This window comes from Haliotis rufescens, unplaced genomic scaffold (genome assembly GCF_023055435.1).
Source record: "Haliotis rufescens isolate VD_foot unplaced genomic scaffold, xgHalRufe1.0.p SCAF_5, whole genome shotgun sequence".
NCBI lineage: Eukaryota > Metazoa > Mollusca > Gastropoda > Lepetellida > Haliotidae > Haliotis > Haliotis rufescens.
Window position 1 is genome coordinate 6,503,839 of NW_025964223.1, and position 16,644 is coordinate 6,520,482.

Below are 16,644 nucleotides of genomic sequence, written 5' to 3' on the forward strand. Positions count from 1 at the left end.
GGAACTTGATTTGAGTGATTCTTTTCGGTGTTTAGATGCGTGATTGGACTGTGTAGTTGATCAGTTCTTTGGTTAGCTGCCACAGTGAAGTCTTTATTATGGTTCCCTAACTAAATATTGCTAATTATTCCTAAAAGAGGATTAAAGCATCTGTCAGTGTCGTGGCACAGATATGGATATCTATGTAAAACGTCCTTATTATGCTTGCTATCTCATCCGTCACACTTCTGAATAATCAGGTTACAGTGAAATGTCATAAGTACGTCCCTACGGCGTTTACAGTCATTGGCATTAATATCAATAGAGACAGATCATTTAATATTTGATAGGGTCGTATGCCAGATATGTTTTCATTCAAAACTATGTCTGAATACATTTTTTTAAAGAAAAACTCCTTGTCACAATGTGACAGGTAATGTCTCTATTTTCTACTGTCTGAAGCATAATTATGTCTCTCAAGAATTTTCGGGGACAATCCCAGCCACGTGAGCTTCCAGAATATCAGATTGTCGGTCCCTTAGTGGGATAAACATGATCAAATCATTCTACTGATGAGGCTACATCCCCCTGCAGGCATGTGACTGAAAATAATGACACACTGGTTGAAGACGGTCCTCTCATAAATATAATATACATGTCTCTGTATCTGGAAGCAGTCCCTTGTCAGACAACCTTTACCATCGTCACATTGAACGTTCCGCAGAATAAATGGTTACATATTCCATCTGCAAACACTGTAACCATCGGTCGTTCATTCCGTGATCATCTCACAACAAGGTTTACATCTTGCTAGGGTTTAGCGTCACTGTTGAATCGAAGAAGCGATGTGCAAACTATGAATCCGCGAGGCGGATTCTGTGAAAAGTCTGCACATTGGTTTTTCGATTCATACTTCAATGGTCAATCCTTATGCAAATTCGACAACGAAACCATGTATTATCTCCAATAGAATAACCAACAACAGTTTTATATATCAAAGCAGACAAAAATGACGAGATTGATAATCATTCCAGGTGTTGGAAAACACACTGTGGCGTGACATGAATCCTGGTGATTGTTTAATTTATGCACGTAACTTGACACGCCTACAAAGTCAGTAGCCAATCAACGGGGAGTAGGATCAAAACTCATTCTCGGACTTCGGTGTCAAAGGGTAGTTTGGCAAACGAACATGCATTTCTCTAAATGTTCCGTGCATGACGATACACGTGAGCAGAAAGGGAATTCCCGCGACTGTAATATTGTGATTCCCCGACATTCCGTAGTGGTAAAAGTAGTCCGCTTCGGTGGGCGTGGCTTACTTTTTTATATTCATTAGGAAATTAATGCAATAAACGTGACCAATTCAGCTAATCAGAATGTAGGAATTACAATGAACACAACGAAAATTTAATTATATATATATGAACAGGTTGAGCATTTTATACAGCTTACCTTTGGCATGTGTGTGTTTGTGTGTGTGTGTAAACTCATTTGTACTTATAGCACTGGTGTTGTGTACACGTCAAGGATATGAATAGCGTTATATGGTTTCCTTAAAACATTAGTGATGAATTTATTACTCACTATATTGTGGCTTGCAGACGAAGGTGTATCTGAAGATGGCGATGACGAGCATAGTGTTGATGCTGACCATGCTGAGCAAGAAGATGATGTAAGCAGAGAAGATGCAGCCAAATTCGCCAAACAACCATCTGAAACAAGAGGGGACACACCATGTACAGGGATATGTACAGACGACTTAGTCAAACACATGTGCACAGATCAGTACTAATCACGTTGCTAACAGGCCTGGTTGATAAAACTGCACATGATGACCAGAATTTGTATTCTGGATATTTGTACTTTTGTTTGTTGTTTAACGCTGCACTCAGCAATATTCCAGCTATATGACGGCGGTCTGTGAATAATCGAGTCCAGCAGTGATTGACATCATAATCATCTATCCACGCAATGGGGATACGATGACATGCATCAACCAAGTCCGCGAGCCTGAGCACCCGATTCCGTTAGTCGCCTCATACGACACGCATTTATTCTCTACCCGGATCTTCACGGGTCACTACTACTACTACTACTACTACTACTACTACTACTACTACTACTACTACTACTACTACTACTACTACTGCCACTAATAATAATAATAATAATAATAATAATAATAATAATAATAATAAAAATAATAATATCCAACATCCTTTAAAAAACATCATCATTATTACTCACTATATGTATTTGAGAAAGAGTACATACATGTCGGTTGTAAATCAGTAAATATGTATTTGAGAAAGAGCACATACAAGTTGGTTGTAAATCAGTAAATATGTATTTGAGAAAGAGCACATACAAGTTGGATGTAAATCAGTAAATATGTATTTGAGAAAGAGTACATACAAGTTGGTTGTAAATCAGTAAATATGTATTTGAGAAAGAGCACATACAAGTTGGTTGTAAATCAGTAAATATGTATTTGATAAAGAGTACATACAAGTTGGTTGTAAATCAGTAAATATGCATTTGAGAAAGAGTACATACAAGTCTGTTGTAAATCAGTCGATAAAACTAAACTTCGATAATAATACACCTAAAATCATGTTTATATACTCAAAATATGACAATTAATGAACCGCCTTAAGTCGATGATTATGTTGCTATCTTATACTAGATATACGAAATCGTCAGTGTTGACAATCCCCAGTCTGAACAATACATGTCGAAAAAGTAGAAGTCTAGGTTATCACCTTTTCCTTTAGGATAAAAACATCAAGTGGGTTGTTTTAATTTGTGGGTGCCATTGAGTATTTGAAGCCCAGGCATTGCTATTGAAACCGGCAGCGACTGGTTGTGTATAGGTGTACATCAGGACGCGGCTTTAGAATATCTTTGTTAATATCTGAATTTAGATCACCTAGAATAATAACATCGCCGATTTCACTAAAATGGTCGTATGCATCTATAAGTTCATTTAGCGCATCGACATACACAGAGTGAAGTACATTAGTAGAAGGAAAGCGGCTTGTTAATACACAAGTTGTGTCAAAACAGGGAGATTTTACAGTTACCCCAACAATCAATTGACTTTTGAAATTAAGCTTTTGTATTTTCCATTTTGAGTGCTTGTTTGCAAGGATAGCAATCCCACCAGATCCTCGTATGTAGTTTATATTATTTTCACATTTATAGTGAGTGAGTGTGTTGGGTTTAACGCCGCTTTTTAACATTATTCCAGTTATATCACGGCATGTAAGCTTAATGTGGGAGGAAAGCCCAAAGTGATTCAGGTCTCAGACGTGTACCACTTCGGTGAAACCCACGAGCACGGGTATGGTGCTGACAAACCTAGAAACATAATCGGGGCGAACATGGGATTCGAACCCACAACCATAGGTTTCTGGTGTGTCCAAGAATCGCGGCGCCTTAGACGACTGGGCCACCCGTGCCCCCCACAACAGAGAGTATATATGTTGATTCCATTGTTTGTCATCTTAACAATCACATATGGTTCTGGGCACCTACACTTCCCCAAATGCCATCATAGTCGACAAGAAACGCGTGTACGTCGTATGGCTACCTAATACGTTTCGTTAATCAGATTACATGTCAACCGACTGTGAAAGAGTTTCCATTATTGCCAAAACCAGTTTGTAGACGACTGCATCAGCTGTGCTATGTGTTAACACAATATATACATCATCAGCACGTAAACCATGAACCAGACAGTACGAAGCAGACATTATGTGCACGGCATGGTGTAAATAGATTATCGGGAGAAGTATTTGATGCTGACAAGAACGGTTTATGAATAATTTGTCACAATGACAGGTTTTACCTACATGCAACTGGATAGATGGACACAGGACCCACATCCAATTATTTCTACACAGTATTTTATTTACAACGTGATCTTATATTTAAGCTGCATTGGACCGATATCTTGGACGGATGTTGTGGCTGTGTCATCAATGTCCTCTCAAAATTATATTTAGTGGCACCGTTTTCGAGAGTGTACATGAATGAACATACACCACGATAACATCAATCAAACTTAAAATCCCAAAGCAAATTATTCGACTTTTGTTGGCCAAAACATCCCAAATGTGAACAATAACATTCCGTATGTTGATCTCTAGCAAATACGCTGTATGTAGATTACCGTTATCCGTTCTTATATCGATGGTAATCCTGTCCTTCCTTTAATGGTGCATGGAATAATGGAATAGGTCCCCGGATCCTATTTTACTGGTTTGCTGATTCCCGGGGTAAGATTTAAGAGGAACATAGATATGTAGCAATAGACCCATTTTGATCAGACTTGGCCAACTAATGACTACACTGATTCCCGGGGTAAGGTTTAAGAGGAACATAGATATGTAGCAATAGACCCATTTTGATCAGACTTGGCCAACTAATGACTACACTGATTCCCGGGGTAAGGTTTAAGAGGAACATAGATATGTAGCAATAGACCCATTTTGATCAGACTTGGCCAACTAATGACTACACTGATTCCCGGGGTAAGGTTTAAGAGGAACATAGATATGTAGCAATAGACCCATTTTGATCAGACTTGGCCAACTAATGACTACACTGATTCCCGGGGTAAGGTTTAAGAGGAACATAGATATGTAGCAATAGACCCATTTTGATCAGACTTGGCCAACTAATGACTACACTGATTCCCGGGGTAAGGTTTAAGAGGAACATAGATATGTAGCAATAGACCCATTTTGATCAGACTTGGCCAACTAATGACTACACTGATTCCCGGGGTAAGGTTTAAGAGGAACATAGATATGTAGCAATAGACCCATTTTGATCAGACTTGGCCAACTAATGACTACACTGATTCCCGGGGTAAGGTTTAAGAGGAACATAGATATGTAGCAATAGACCCATTTTGATCAGACTTGGCCAACTAATGACTACACTGATTCCCGGGGTAAGGTTTAAGAGGAACATAGATATGTAGCAATAGACCCATTTTGATCAAACTTGGCCAACTAATGACTACACTGATTGCACCTCACTCCTTGTACCAGCATTATGTCTGGGATAACACCGGATTGGGAAATCAACCATCACATGACAAACACGACATTAAAGCCGAGTTTTCACTTCTTCAGTATGGGGTCGTAGTGTTAACATGCATTTCTTTTGATTGTACAGCGAGGATACCGGCGCTTCGAGTAACCAACTGTAGGATGTGTTTGTTTGTTGTTGAACGCCGTACTCCAGCTATAGCATCTTAAAAATAGAAATACTACACTAAGTCTTGTTCTTATGAGACGAACTCGTGAACTTTAAACGGCCTCTGATCTCCCTTTCTCTCGGTCACATACCACAGTACGTGCACACGTTTCGTAAAAATGGTATCTTACGAGAATGAGTTTAGTATTCTTTATTTCTGAGATGCTTCACAAAAAGATCAAAAGGGCAATTATAATTTATCCCGCGATATAGTAGGCTTTTTAAGCTCTGTCACTACATCAGAATCAATTATCGATCGATGAAGCAAATTCTTCAACGGGAACACATGTCGAATAATTGAATATCATATGGCAAGATGATGTCAACCATCTGCCATAACGTTTCATTCCATCCGTCATCCGACCGCCTCCGTGGTCTAGTGGTAGAACGTCCGCCCGGAGAGCGGAAGGTACGAGGTTCGATCCCTGGCCGCGTCATACCAAAAGACGTTAAAAGATGGTACTTGTTGTTACCCAGGCGCTCGGCATTAAGGTGCTAAAACAAGGACTGGTCGGCTCGGAGTCAGTATACTGTGTCTGAGTGGGGTATTCATGTTAAATTGCGGCATGGTATCTCAGTGAGCTAGCACTATAAATCGGCATCAGTCCGGACTAGTACAAGCAGCCACACAAACACACACACGGGTATGCACGTCGCTATATAAGTGCAATAACCTTGGACGCGACGTTAAACCCCATTTCACCTCACCTCACCTCACCATCCGTCATCCACAGAAATATACCATTCGAATCCTTTGCTTTTTTCATTACTGAAATTTTCGTCTTTTAATTCAGTTCCATGAAATATTTCTTAACATTCGCTTATAGATTTCATTCCGCCTGTTGTACAAGTGTAATTCTGATTAATCAAGTCATTCAGAAGCTGGGAAAAGATGGAGACATGAAACGGTTTGGAGAACATCTGTATATGCTTGTAGCAACGTTTCATGGCCACTTCTTGTCCTTCATTGAAGTTCATTCACCCGAAGAAGAGCAAGAAATAACCCTGAAATGTGGCTACAAATACTGTTTAATATTCCAGCAGTATTAAAGATACGAAATAAGGAATCACGCACTGTTCCCGTGTAGAGGATTGAACCAGGGCGTCAGCGTGTCGAACTGTCTTTTGAACCACTGACTACCCCACATTCCTTATTATTCGCATTGACAACAACGGGAATGACTAAGCCATGAATTTAAATTGGACATCGATCTATCCTGATTTTCCCTTTTTATCCTTTAGAATGTGTAAGTTACGTTTTTAAGCCGCATGGCAATATTTAAGCTATATCGGGTTATCATTTTGAGACGAGGCATATAAGTAGGTTCTGTAGTATTGTCTAGATTCAAATTTCATTGTATCGTATTCCAGGGTTCTAAATATGGAGATCCATGGGATTTCATAAACTACTCTGTCCATTTGTGTGCTCTACACATTGCAGATACAGATGTACTGACCTTTCAGCGAATCCAGACGCCGCTGTCATGGGATAGGCTATGATGCCGACACAGAGGTCCGCCAGGGCTAGGTTGAGGATGAGGTGGTTGAAACTCTTGCATAGCATCCGCTTCATCAAAACAACCAGAATCACACAGGTGTTTCCAAACAACGCCACCACACCTGGGTAATACAAATGAGATACATCAAATTAAAGTATTTCTTCCTAACACTTCAAAAGACGTAACTTGATATCTAACAAGCTAATAGAATGGTAGGTGGGTGGGGGAATGTGTAGATAGATATCAAAATGATTGATGGACAGATATATGCCGGACAGGCAGACAATAGTATATAAAGCGACAGATCACAATATAAAAAAATAATAGATAGATAGATTGCAATATACAAAGTGTTTTTCAGCAAATCGTCGTGAGAGGCCTTTAACAGTAACGGGTGGTCAGGCTCGCTGACGTGGTTGATGCATGTCATCGTATCCCAATTGCGTACCTGCAGATTGATGTTCATGATTTCAATCACTGGATTTTCTTATTCAGAATCGATGAAGTCATATGACATTTTAGCTACCTTAATAATTGATTTCAGACTATAATCTACAATAAAACGTCATTTTATCCACAATGAAAAAAATCATGTCAGGTACGTATGTTTTAATTAATCACGGGACTAATTTCCTGTAAAATCTCAATGGTCGGGACATTTCGAACGTTAAATCTTTGTTTATATCTGGAGGGAATACATTTCCAAACGTAAGTCTTCACCTCCTGAAGTCTTCGCCTCCGTGGTCTAGTGGTAGAGCGTCCGCCCGGAGAGCGGAAGGTCCGGGGTTCGATCCCCGGCAGCGTCATACCAAAAGACGTTAAAAGATGGTACTTGTTGTTACCCTGTCTGGCGCTCGGCATTAGGGGCTAAACAAGGACTGGTCGGCTCGGAGTCAGTATACTGTGTCTGAGTGGGATATTCATGTTAAACTGCGACACGGTATCTCAGTGAGCTAGCACTATAAATCGGCATTAGTCCGGACTAGTACAAGCAGCCACACACACACACGTGAATACACGTCGCTATATAAGTGCAATAATCTTGGACGCGACGTTAAACCCAATTTCACCTCACCTCACCTCACCTCACCTCCTGAACACCCAACACACAACTTCCCCTATAATCATCATCACATCTGTCACTTCTGTCACAAGACACCAATTATCTGTCATTACATTAGAAAAATAAAAGATGCTTCCTACAACAACATGCATGGCTGTCCCTCCTGAACAAGAACACAAATAACCACAAACGAAAATATCTTGCTGCCAATTATTTTGGCAAATAAATGGATATGTTTCAAAACCTCTCTAAATAAAAGCGCCACAACTGATTCCATAATCACAATTAATCTCTGCCATGTGCATTGTACTTTTATATCAAAAGTATGTGTTTACATGTTGGATTCAATACAAAATAGTTATGACACCAGGTTTTCGCAAAGAAACTTGCGAAAGAATCCATACGAAAACACTATTACATTAATAAACGTATAAATCCAACTCACCCAAAACTGTCAAATATATTCCAGTGGCCATGTAACCTTGTGAGGAAAGCTTTTCTGTGATGACCACCTGAGAACTGTTGAAGCTTCCCTCGCCGTTCATCTTGAAGATTCATATGACACTCTGCTGCCCGTCTTTCTGCAATTATAGGAGTACACATCAATGTTGTGTATGTAGGCCGTGAATAGCGTGGGTTGTGACCCAGTCTTGTATAAGTGGATTTCAAGGTTAAGGTTAGGTTGTCGCCTGCTGTCTATACCGTATTTACCATAAAAATCTGCATTACTGAGGGATGTTAAAATAATGAATAGGGAGTATGTATAAGAGGCAGTGGGTACGATTTGGATTTATCACTAAAACAGCTAAAGAACCGCCGTCTCGTCATTATTGAGTGAATTTGACTGCGGAGCTGGAATGCATTCAAAGGGGTGTGATTACGCCATTCATTATTGCGCGTGTTAATCCCAGACAAACCGATTTGTAGGCTGACGGGTTACGCAAAGAAGCGAGTGGTGACAATGTGATTCACTCTGATCACGATCGGTCATTTCTCCTGAAAATAGACCTCCGTAGTCCCTCGTAGCCATGTAGAGCCGGGACTTACAAGACCTGTAGACCTCGCCAGCATATGATGTAAACATCCTAGTTTGCAGTCCACAGCCATGGACACCAGAGAACCGCTTCTTTGTACCCCAGTCTGTATTGTTTAAGTTCAAAATTCACTCGTATACTCTTTGGGGCAAATACAATTAAGACCATGATAGCCATGATAACACACAAAAATGTGTATCCTCGAGCGTGTTTTGTATGTATGTATGTATGTAGGTATGTATGTAGGTAGGTATGTAGGTAGGTAGGTAGGTAGGTAGGTAGGTAGGTATAAAAAAATCATTTACTCAGGTATATAAGCAATAAATATACAAAAATGTCCAGATATTGTTCTTCTCAAAACTCCTTTATGCGCCCAAAGTCAACGGCTTTTCGGGTGTAATGAAATGTTTAAAGTTCATTGCGTTTAATAATGTGTCTTTGAGCGTTTGGTTCCAAGAAAACAATATGCGTCTGCTCAGAACCGAGTCTGAGTGGTAATGGTAAATCTGCCTTCCCACCCTGCTGTCGGAGGTCACGTGCTTCATGACTGTCACAATGCTGTGTTTGGGATCTTGGTTTCTTCGGAAATGATCTTGCCACATTTATCCCTTAATTACATAGCCAGATATTGGTGCATTTTCCTGTAGTTTTACCTGACAAGAATCCCCTACTTATTTGGCAGTGTGCACATCCAAAGGATGAACTGTAGTGGTGCGTAGTCAACACCCAAAGACTTCTACATAATAATACCTAGTTCCCATCACTATATGGCTGAAATATTGCTGATGCGATGTAAAATTTAACTCACTCACTCACTTCTTCTACATAGTTTTACTTTTTAAAGTATAAGTTGACTTAACCCTTTTATAAATTAAAAAACAACTCGCATAATACCCAACACAATGGGAATCTTAGACAGTTTAACTTTGAAAATCAAGAAATTTCAGCACAAATTTACATTCCAAACATAGTAGGTGGCGTGTGGTTGCAGATTCATTTCCTAACCTAGTCTTCAATGAACCAATTTGTTTTACACAACATCACCCGACCACAGATTACTTTTTACAAGACCGCCTCCGTGGTCTTGTGGTAGAGCGTCCGCCCGGAGAGCGGAAGGTACGAGGTTCGATCCCGGGCCGCGTCATACAAAAAGACGTTAAAAGATTGTACTTGTTGTTACCCTGTCTGGCGCTCGGCATTAAGGGGCTTAAACAAGGACTGGTCGGCTCGGAGTCAATATACTGTGTCTGAGTGGGGTATTCATGTTAAAGTGCGGCATGGTATCTCAGTGAGCTAGCACTATAAATCGGCATCAGTCCGGACTAGTACAAGCAGCCACACACACACATACACGTGCATGCACGTCGCTATATAAGTGCAATAATCTTGGACGCGACGTTAAACCCAATTTCACCTCACCTCACTTTTTACAAACAGTTGCATGAATGAGTAAGGGTCAAATAGACATAATCAATTTAACAGCGCTTTCAGTTTTCAATTACATAATAAACAAACTCTGTTTACTTTCTTGTGCCCATCGGTTTCTGTATCTAGACGTATCATGACCAATCAAAGTATGCTCCAAAATCAAGTTATTTTTCAAAGCCATATATATTTCTTACAATCAATATATCTCTTTGACCTGAATGTATCAATTGAAAGTCATATATTCTAACATTAATACGATCCCATAAAAAGACAATTTACAATAAATACTTCGTATTGCCAACAAAACTGTAGTTACAGTAGCTGTGCCTATTACCTGGCAACGTAATTAAAGCAGTGTCTTCCTTTAGGATAACTACAATCTCAACGTTTTTGCACAGAACAGTGATCGCCTATAACGATACCTCATTGACTGATACGTGGGCAGCGTCTTCATGTGCAAGTTCAAGTTCAAGTGGAGATTCATAGATATCAGCATTCAATATGTCAGACCTCACCCTCCCACATCTTGGCAAATACATCCTTAATACTCCTTTACTCTTGTGATATCTTGCGTAAAAGGTATTTCCAGTATGGTGGCCAATGCTTCAAGGCGATACGTTGATGAGGCGTTGTTTTTGACATTTAGAGAATGGCAGCCAGCGCTCTCAGTAATACCATATATGGCTATAAGAGGGCATAGGGATGTCGGTCCTTATTGGGTTATAGGATGAATCGCAGAATTACGAAAGGTTTCCAATTTAAATGTGTCACATTGTAAATAATGATGATGAATTGTTTATATGTCATGACACTAGTTAAACTACAAACCCACGTTATTTGGAAATATACAATTGAGATGTATGTTCATTAAGAAATCTTATTATGTAAACCCATCAGTATTCAAATGTTGTCAGTTATTTACATTTAATAATATTTGTTGCCAAAGAAATTTAGACAAATATGTCTGTGAATCTTTAAAATTAAGAAAAAAAGAAGAAAAAAAAGTAAAATATTTATTGCCTATCCTCGCTGAATGTTCTGAACTTTATTCTGTAGAAATAACAACATGCTGTAATTATAACTATGTCCATTAAGTCAAGTATCTTGTGTTCATGGCCAGAGGCACAAAAAAGCTTGAGTCAAAATAAAGTCTGTCTCTTACTCTTTACTTTACTTCACTTCATTTTCAGTACTTGTGGGCTACGGTCCTTTTTGTACAGACGAAATACAATTAAGGTGCAAACAGTATAAGATATAATACACATTTCTTTGTTTTTTTAACATAATTGAACATTATACATGTTGGAGTATGTGTCTTCTTACAGCATTGGCATAAAACAAGGACTTTGCTGTATTCATATTGATAATAGGGTCTTGCGGTGACAGAAGTGTATTAAACTTCAGAATATTTGGAAAGATGTAAAATTTAGATTTTATGTAACTTTGCCTGAGATGGCTATAAGCTGGACAAATTAACAAAAAGTGATATTCATTTTCGATATGAAGTCTGTCTCTTACCCATTGCGACCTAACCCAATTGTAGGCGGAATACACTGGTGTTGAGTTTTGTGATATCGAAAATAAATAAGAGCCGAAACGTGAATTTTACTTTTAAAAATGTCAATAACTGAAGATAATCGCTTGAATGTGATTAAACGAATACACGTACATATATATTTTGTCAAAAGATTTGTGTGTCATGATATGCCTTTATTAGGAGGGTTTGTAATATATTTACCTGGACAATATAACGGAACCAATAACATCAACAATGACTTTGCAAATAATTCCACTAAAGCACTGCTTCGATGACAATATATATTTATATATATAGAGAGAGAGAACAATGAAAGCGCTGACACCATTCGCACAGAAGTACGACACAACAGCGCGAGGTCCACTTCCTAGAAGATCAATATTTTCCACTGTCAACATTTTGGCCTGGCGATAATTGACAGCTCTGTGGAACGTGAGATTCCTGGAGTACATCTTTATTCCTATTTTGCTAAATACCGTGGACCCATTCGCAACCATTGGTTCGTTTCGAGCCAGATGCGGAATAGTTTTGTTTTTTTGTTTAACACCACACTCTCCGCTTTGTTCCCGACTCCAGCGGAAGCATTGAACGGTTAAATAGTTGCATTGTTATCTTTGCTGATAATGTGTAGTTCGTTATTGTGGATCAATAATGTTCGGTTTTTTTATCATTATATACATTGCTTGGATTCCAATAACTAATTTTTTTTTTTTTTAAATTTTCAGTGTTGAATACCATGTGTTTGTGAATGTAACCGATTCAATTTCAAGTTCGATTTCCCAAACTTTCGTGTCCTTTGCGGTGATAACTGAAATTAAAACAACTAAAAAACCGTAAACTCCCACTCACTTTATAAATAGCACAGCGGCTATAGGATTAAGTCCACAAAAGTACAGGCCAGAATCATGGTTAACATTTATCAATTTTCTCAATTTTTCACATACCAACCTCGTACTATCTACAGACGTTTTAACAGGACTTATGTACACTCAAGCATAGGGTCCGGGTTAGAATTGGTCATCCGCAACCCATTCTTGTCGTTTGAGGCGACTAACATGATCGGATGGTCAGGCCCACTGACTTGGTTGATGCATGTTATGGTATCCTAATTGCGTGGATCGATGCTCATGATGTCAATCTCTGGATTGTCTGGTCCAGACTCGATTATTTACAGACCGCCGTCATATAGCTGGAATATTGCCGAGTGCGGCGTTAAACAACAAACAAACAAACAGACTTCCAGCATTGACAATTGCCTTTTGAGCAGGTAAATTTATATTACCAATGTACAGAAGTTTAGGCGACACTGATTTGTTATTAAATCCAAAAGTTAGGACAGCACTTTTGATCATATTGTATTTCAGCTGCCACTTAGTAGCATTCGTTTCTGCAACGTTTAGGAGAATTTGAAGACATGTTGGGTTACAGCTGATCAAGGTCGTGTCATCTGCTAACAGTATTCCTGAGCATCGTCCCCATGGGCGAAATAGTCCACAACCGGAATTGCTTAGCTCATGAAGTAAATCGTGGCTATAAAGAGTAAAGTAAATCGTGGCTATAAAGAGTAAAGATCAATGCTGATATGGCTCGACCGTGACCTACACCCTGTTGGGCTGCAGCTGATCAAGGTCTTGCCATCTGCTAACAGTTTTCCTGGGCATCGTCCCCATGGGAGACATACATCAGATTTGAAGCCAGCAATGAAAACATATGAGTTCATAGAGTTATAAGACAGACGTAGAATTCTCCATAATTTACCACTGATACCAAATTTATGTCATTTGTGAAAAAGACCGTCAAGCCAAACACGATCAAAGGCTTCCTCGTTATCGAGGAGGGCACAATCAACTGGTAAGTTTCTTTCGTTAAAGTTTACAATACTTTCTAGAAGAGTGAGAGCCGCCGTTTCAGCACCGGCATTTATTCTGAATCCAAACTAGAGTATTGGGGAAGGCTACATTCTCGCATATCCATTTTTCAATTCTGTTGAGAAACATGCTTACGAAAAGCTTACTTCGGACTGAAGTTATGCACTTGAGTTAGATGCTTCAGCTTCAGATTGTAACTAATGCAAGAAATGAACCACCAATAATGCGTTTTCGTCATATAGGTTTATAGGGAATAAAACACAATTCATGACATTTGCATTGTCTATCAAGCGGAGTTCATCAGTTAAGAGCTAATGTGATTAATCGGTCTGTATCGGGTTTACATTCCGAGATGGCGATTTCTTTTATACAAATTGTGTCAGTGGCTGGTGCTACCGGTAGGGTAGGACATGCTTACCCTTTTCGCGAACACCAGGTGTCACAGATTGTCAGTGATCCATAATAAAACTTTCACTGCTATTTTGCCTTTTATGCCCAAAGAAAATGTATCGGCAGATCGAGGCTGATTCTTCTCTCACACTGGCGTTGACGTTATATATATAACCCAAGTAATTATATTTGTACACCACTTGGAATTTCTTAAGAACGAGAAATGAAAACGAAATAATTTGGATCTTTACGCTTGAACTGAATAGAACGGTTCCTGCGTTCTCAGAGAATGCACACTGAGGTGAACGTTTTGGATAATGATAAAACAAGATTACGAAACTTAATAATGAAACATAATTACCTCAATTCCAACTCGTTTAACGCGTTATTCCCGATTGTAATTCTTATGGTTCGGCTTGCATTTACTTCAGTTTCCTGCCCAATCTTACTAAATGTCCGTCATAACTACAGAAGGATCAAAATGTCATTGATTTCCCTCCTGAAAAGTGGGTCCGTCATGCTTTGATTTGATTTGTTCGTCAATTTATGGATGGTTATTGGGAGTCAAAGCAAATATTAATCTTAACCCTTCAGTAATATCAGGAAAAAATCCTTTTTGTTTCCCAAAAGATGTATGCTTTTCAATTCTGCAGTACAACATATTCGTGTGGATACCATTCAGTGGCCTCGATTTAACATATGGTTTTGAATTCCAGTATCTTGATACAGAATGCCTGCTTGATGCCGGAGCACTACGTGATGCATGTCTCAGACGTTTACCACTTTGATGAAGCCGAAGGGTCATAATCATGTGTTTCTTGAATCCAGACACGCGATCATAGGATCCTGGCATACATAAGAGAGGTACTCTCATAACGAATTGCATCGCTATTTTGACAAATATTTAAGGTATTTGGTCATGGGTAAAGACTTGCATACAGTGATATAATCATACAGAGATACTGTCACTGTCAATTTTAAATCTGTAATTTATTTTGGTCGCGGATACCCGTCACAAACACATGCAAAGGCAAGTCAATCGTCCACCTGAAAAAAACACGGAAACATAAGATACAAGTCAAAATAGGAAATTGCATCTAGGCCATGGGCTACCGTGCATCCCTCTTGTCATACAGTCTTGTGGAGAGTGTTTTGTCATTCTGACTCTATATGCCCAGATCCAAATATGAAACAGATGAGGTGGTCTCATTGGTCTCCTTTATTTCTAGTTCAGATGGCAAGGGAATAGGCTATTTGATTAGATATACAGTAAACTACGGTTATAACGAACACGCTTTTAACGAACTGACGGATATAACGAACTACTTTTTTGGTCCCGACTATTTGCTGTAGTTATGCTGTATATATGCTTATAACGAACTACGGTTAAAACGAACTAAAATTAGTAGTCCCTTTGAGTTTGTTATAACCGTACTTTACTGTAATTAGATATCATTCTGTGAACTTGAACGAGCTTCCGTATATGCGATAGACTGACAGTTAGGTCCTGATAGATGCTTGTTCTGACAACCAATTCTCAGTATGGTGCCTTTGTCATACACTGTCAGAGATGACCGCCTCCGTGGTCTAGTCGATAGAGCGTCTGCCAGGGGAGCGGTGAACCGATTCTCTGGCCGCGTCATACCAAAATGCAAGCGCTCAGAATTAAGGGGATAAAGCAAGGACTGGTCAGTATTCAGTGTCTGAGTGGATTATCCATGTTAGAACTGCGTCATGGTATCTCAGTGGCCTACACAATAAAACCGGCATTAGTTCAGACGTCCCCTATTTTCGAACAGTTAAGATTGCTTTGCTGATATTTCGAGGGATGAGCGAATCAAAACTCAAATTCTGCTTCTCGCCAGTAGGTGATGTCTTGAACAATATAATTCAGCTCCATTCCGAAAGAAAAACAATCATCGATAAAGGAAGTTACCTCCATTGCCTCATCGGTATACTTCCGCTGCACTCGAGTGACGTCCCCTATATTCGAACACCTGATTGGTTTGGAACTATATAGCGGGGTTTCCAAGAACGACCAGACGTGTTCTGGAGCTCAGTTCTCAGCATATTTCTAGCAGGTTGGCATTAAAACTTAAACAGTAATTGAAAATTTGAAACCTAGAGACAAAATATGAATATTTGTCAAATCATAATGTTCACACTATTCCATTCTTCCTTTTCATCATAACACGGACACCAAAATTCTGAATGACGACGGACTGTTCTGACAGGTGTACAGTTCTTCACAGGAACACATTGTTGACAGGCCGAACGTGTGCACTCTCAAGGCGACAACCTTGTTGGGGTCCAACCTCTCGTTATAACGCGACACAATTACTTTCAATATGGCTGTTCGAAAATAGATGTTCGAAAATAAGGTACTCGACGATATAAGTGGACTAGTCTTGACCTCATTTCACCTCACCTCCCACACTATTACTAACCCATAACCAGTGTTCTGTTGCCAATTGGGACCAACTATGAAACACATTCATTGTCCCTGGATTTCCAGTGGTTAATGAAATGAATTTCCGACGTGGGTCTCGTGCCCAAGTCTCCTCAAAGGCACATT

The 16,644-nt window shown here is 39.4% G+C and overlaps 1 protein-coding gene across 1 annotated transcript in view; it reads right to left on the minus strand.

Moving 5' to 3' along the window:
* The window catches only part of LOC124133620 (rhodopsin, G0-coupled-like), a 75,169-nt gene that overhangs the window by 14,139 nt on the left and 44,386 nt on the right, over positions 1-16,644 (minus strand). The window contains exons 2-4 of the mRNA XM_046498076.2: positions 8,258-8,393; positions 6,708-6,870; positions 1,567-1,694 (exon numbers count right to left, since the gene is read on the minus strand). Coding sequence (XP_046354032.1) covers positions 1,567-1,694; positions 6,708-6,870; positions 8,258-8,357 — 391 coding nt within the window. The 5' untranslated portion in view covers positions 8,358-8,393. The remainder of the gene's footprint in view (positions 1-1,566; positions 1,695-6,707; positions 6,871-8,257; positions 8,394-16,644) is intronic.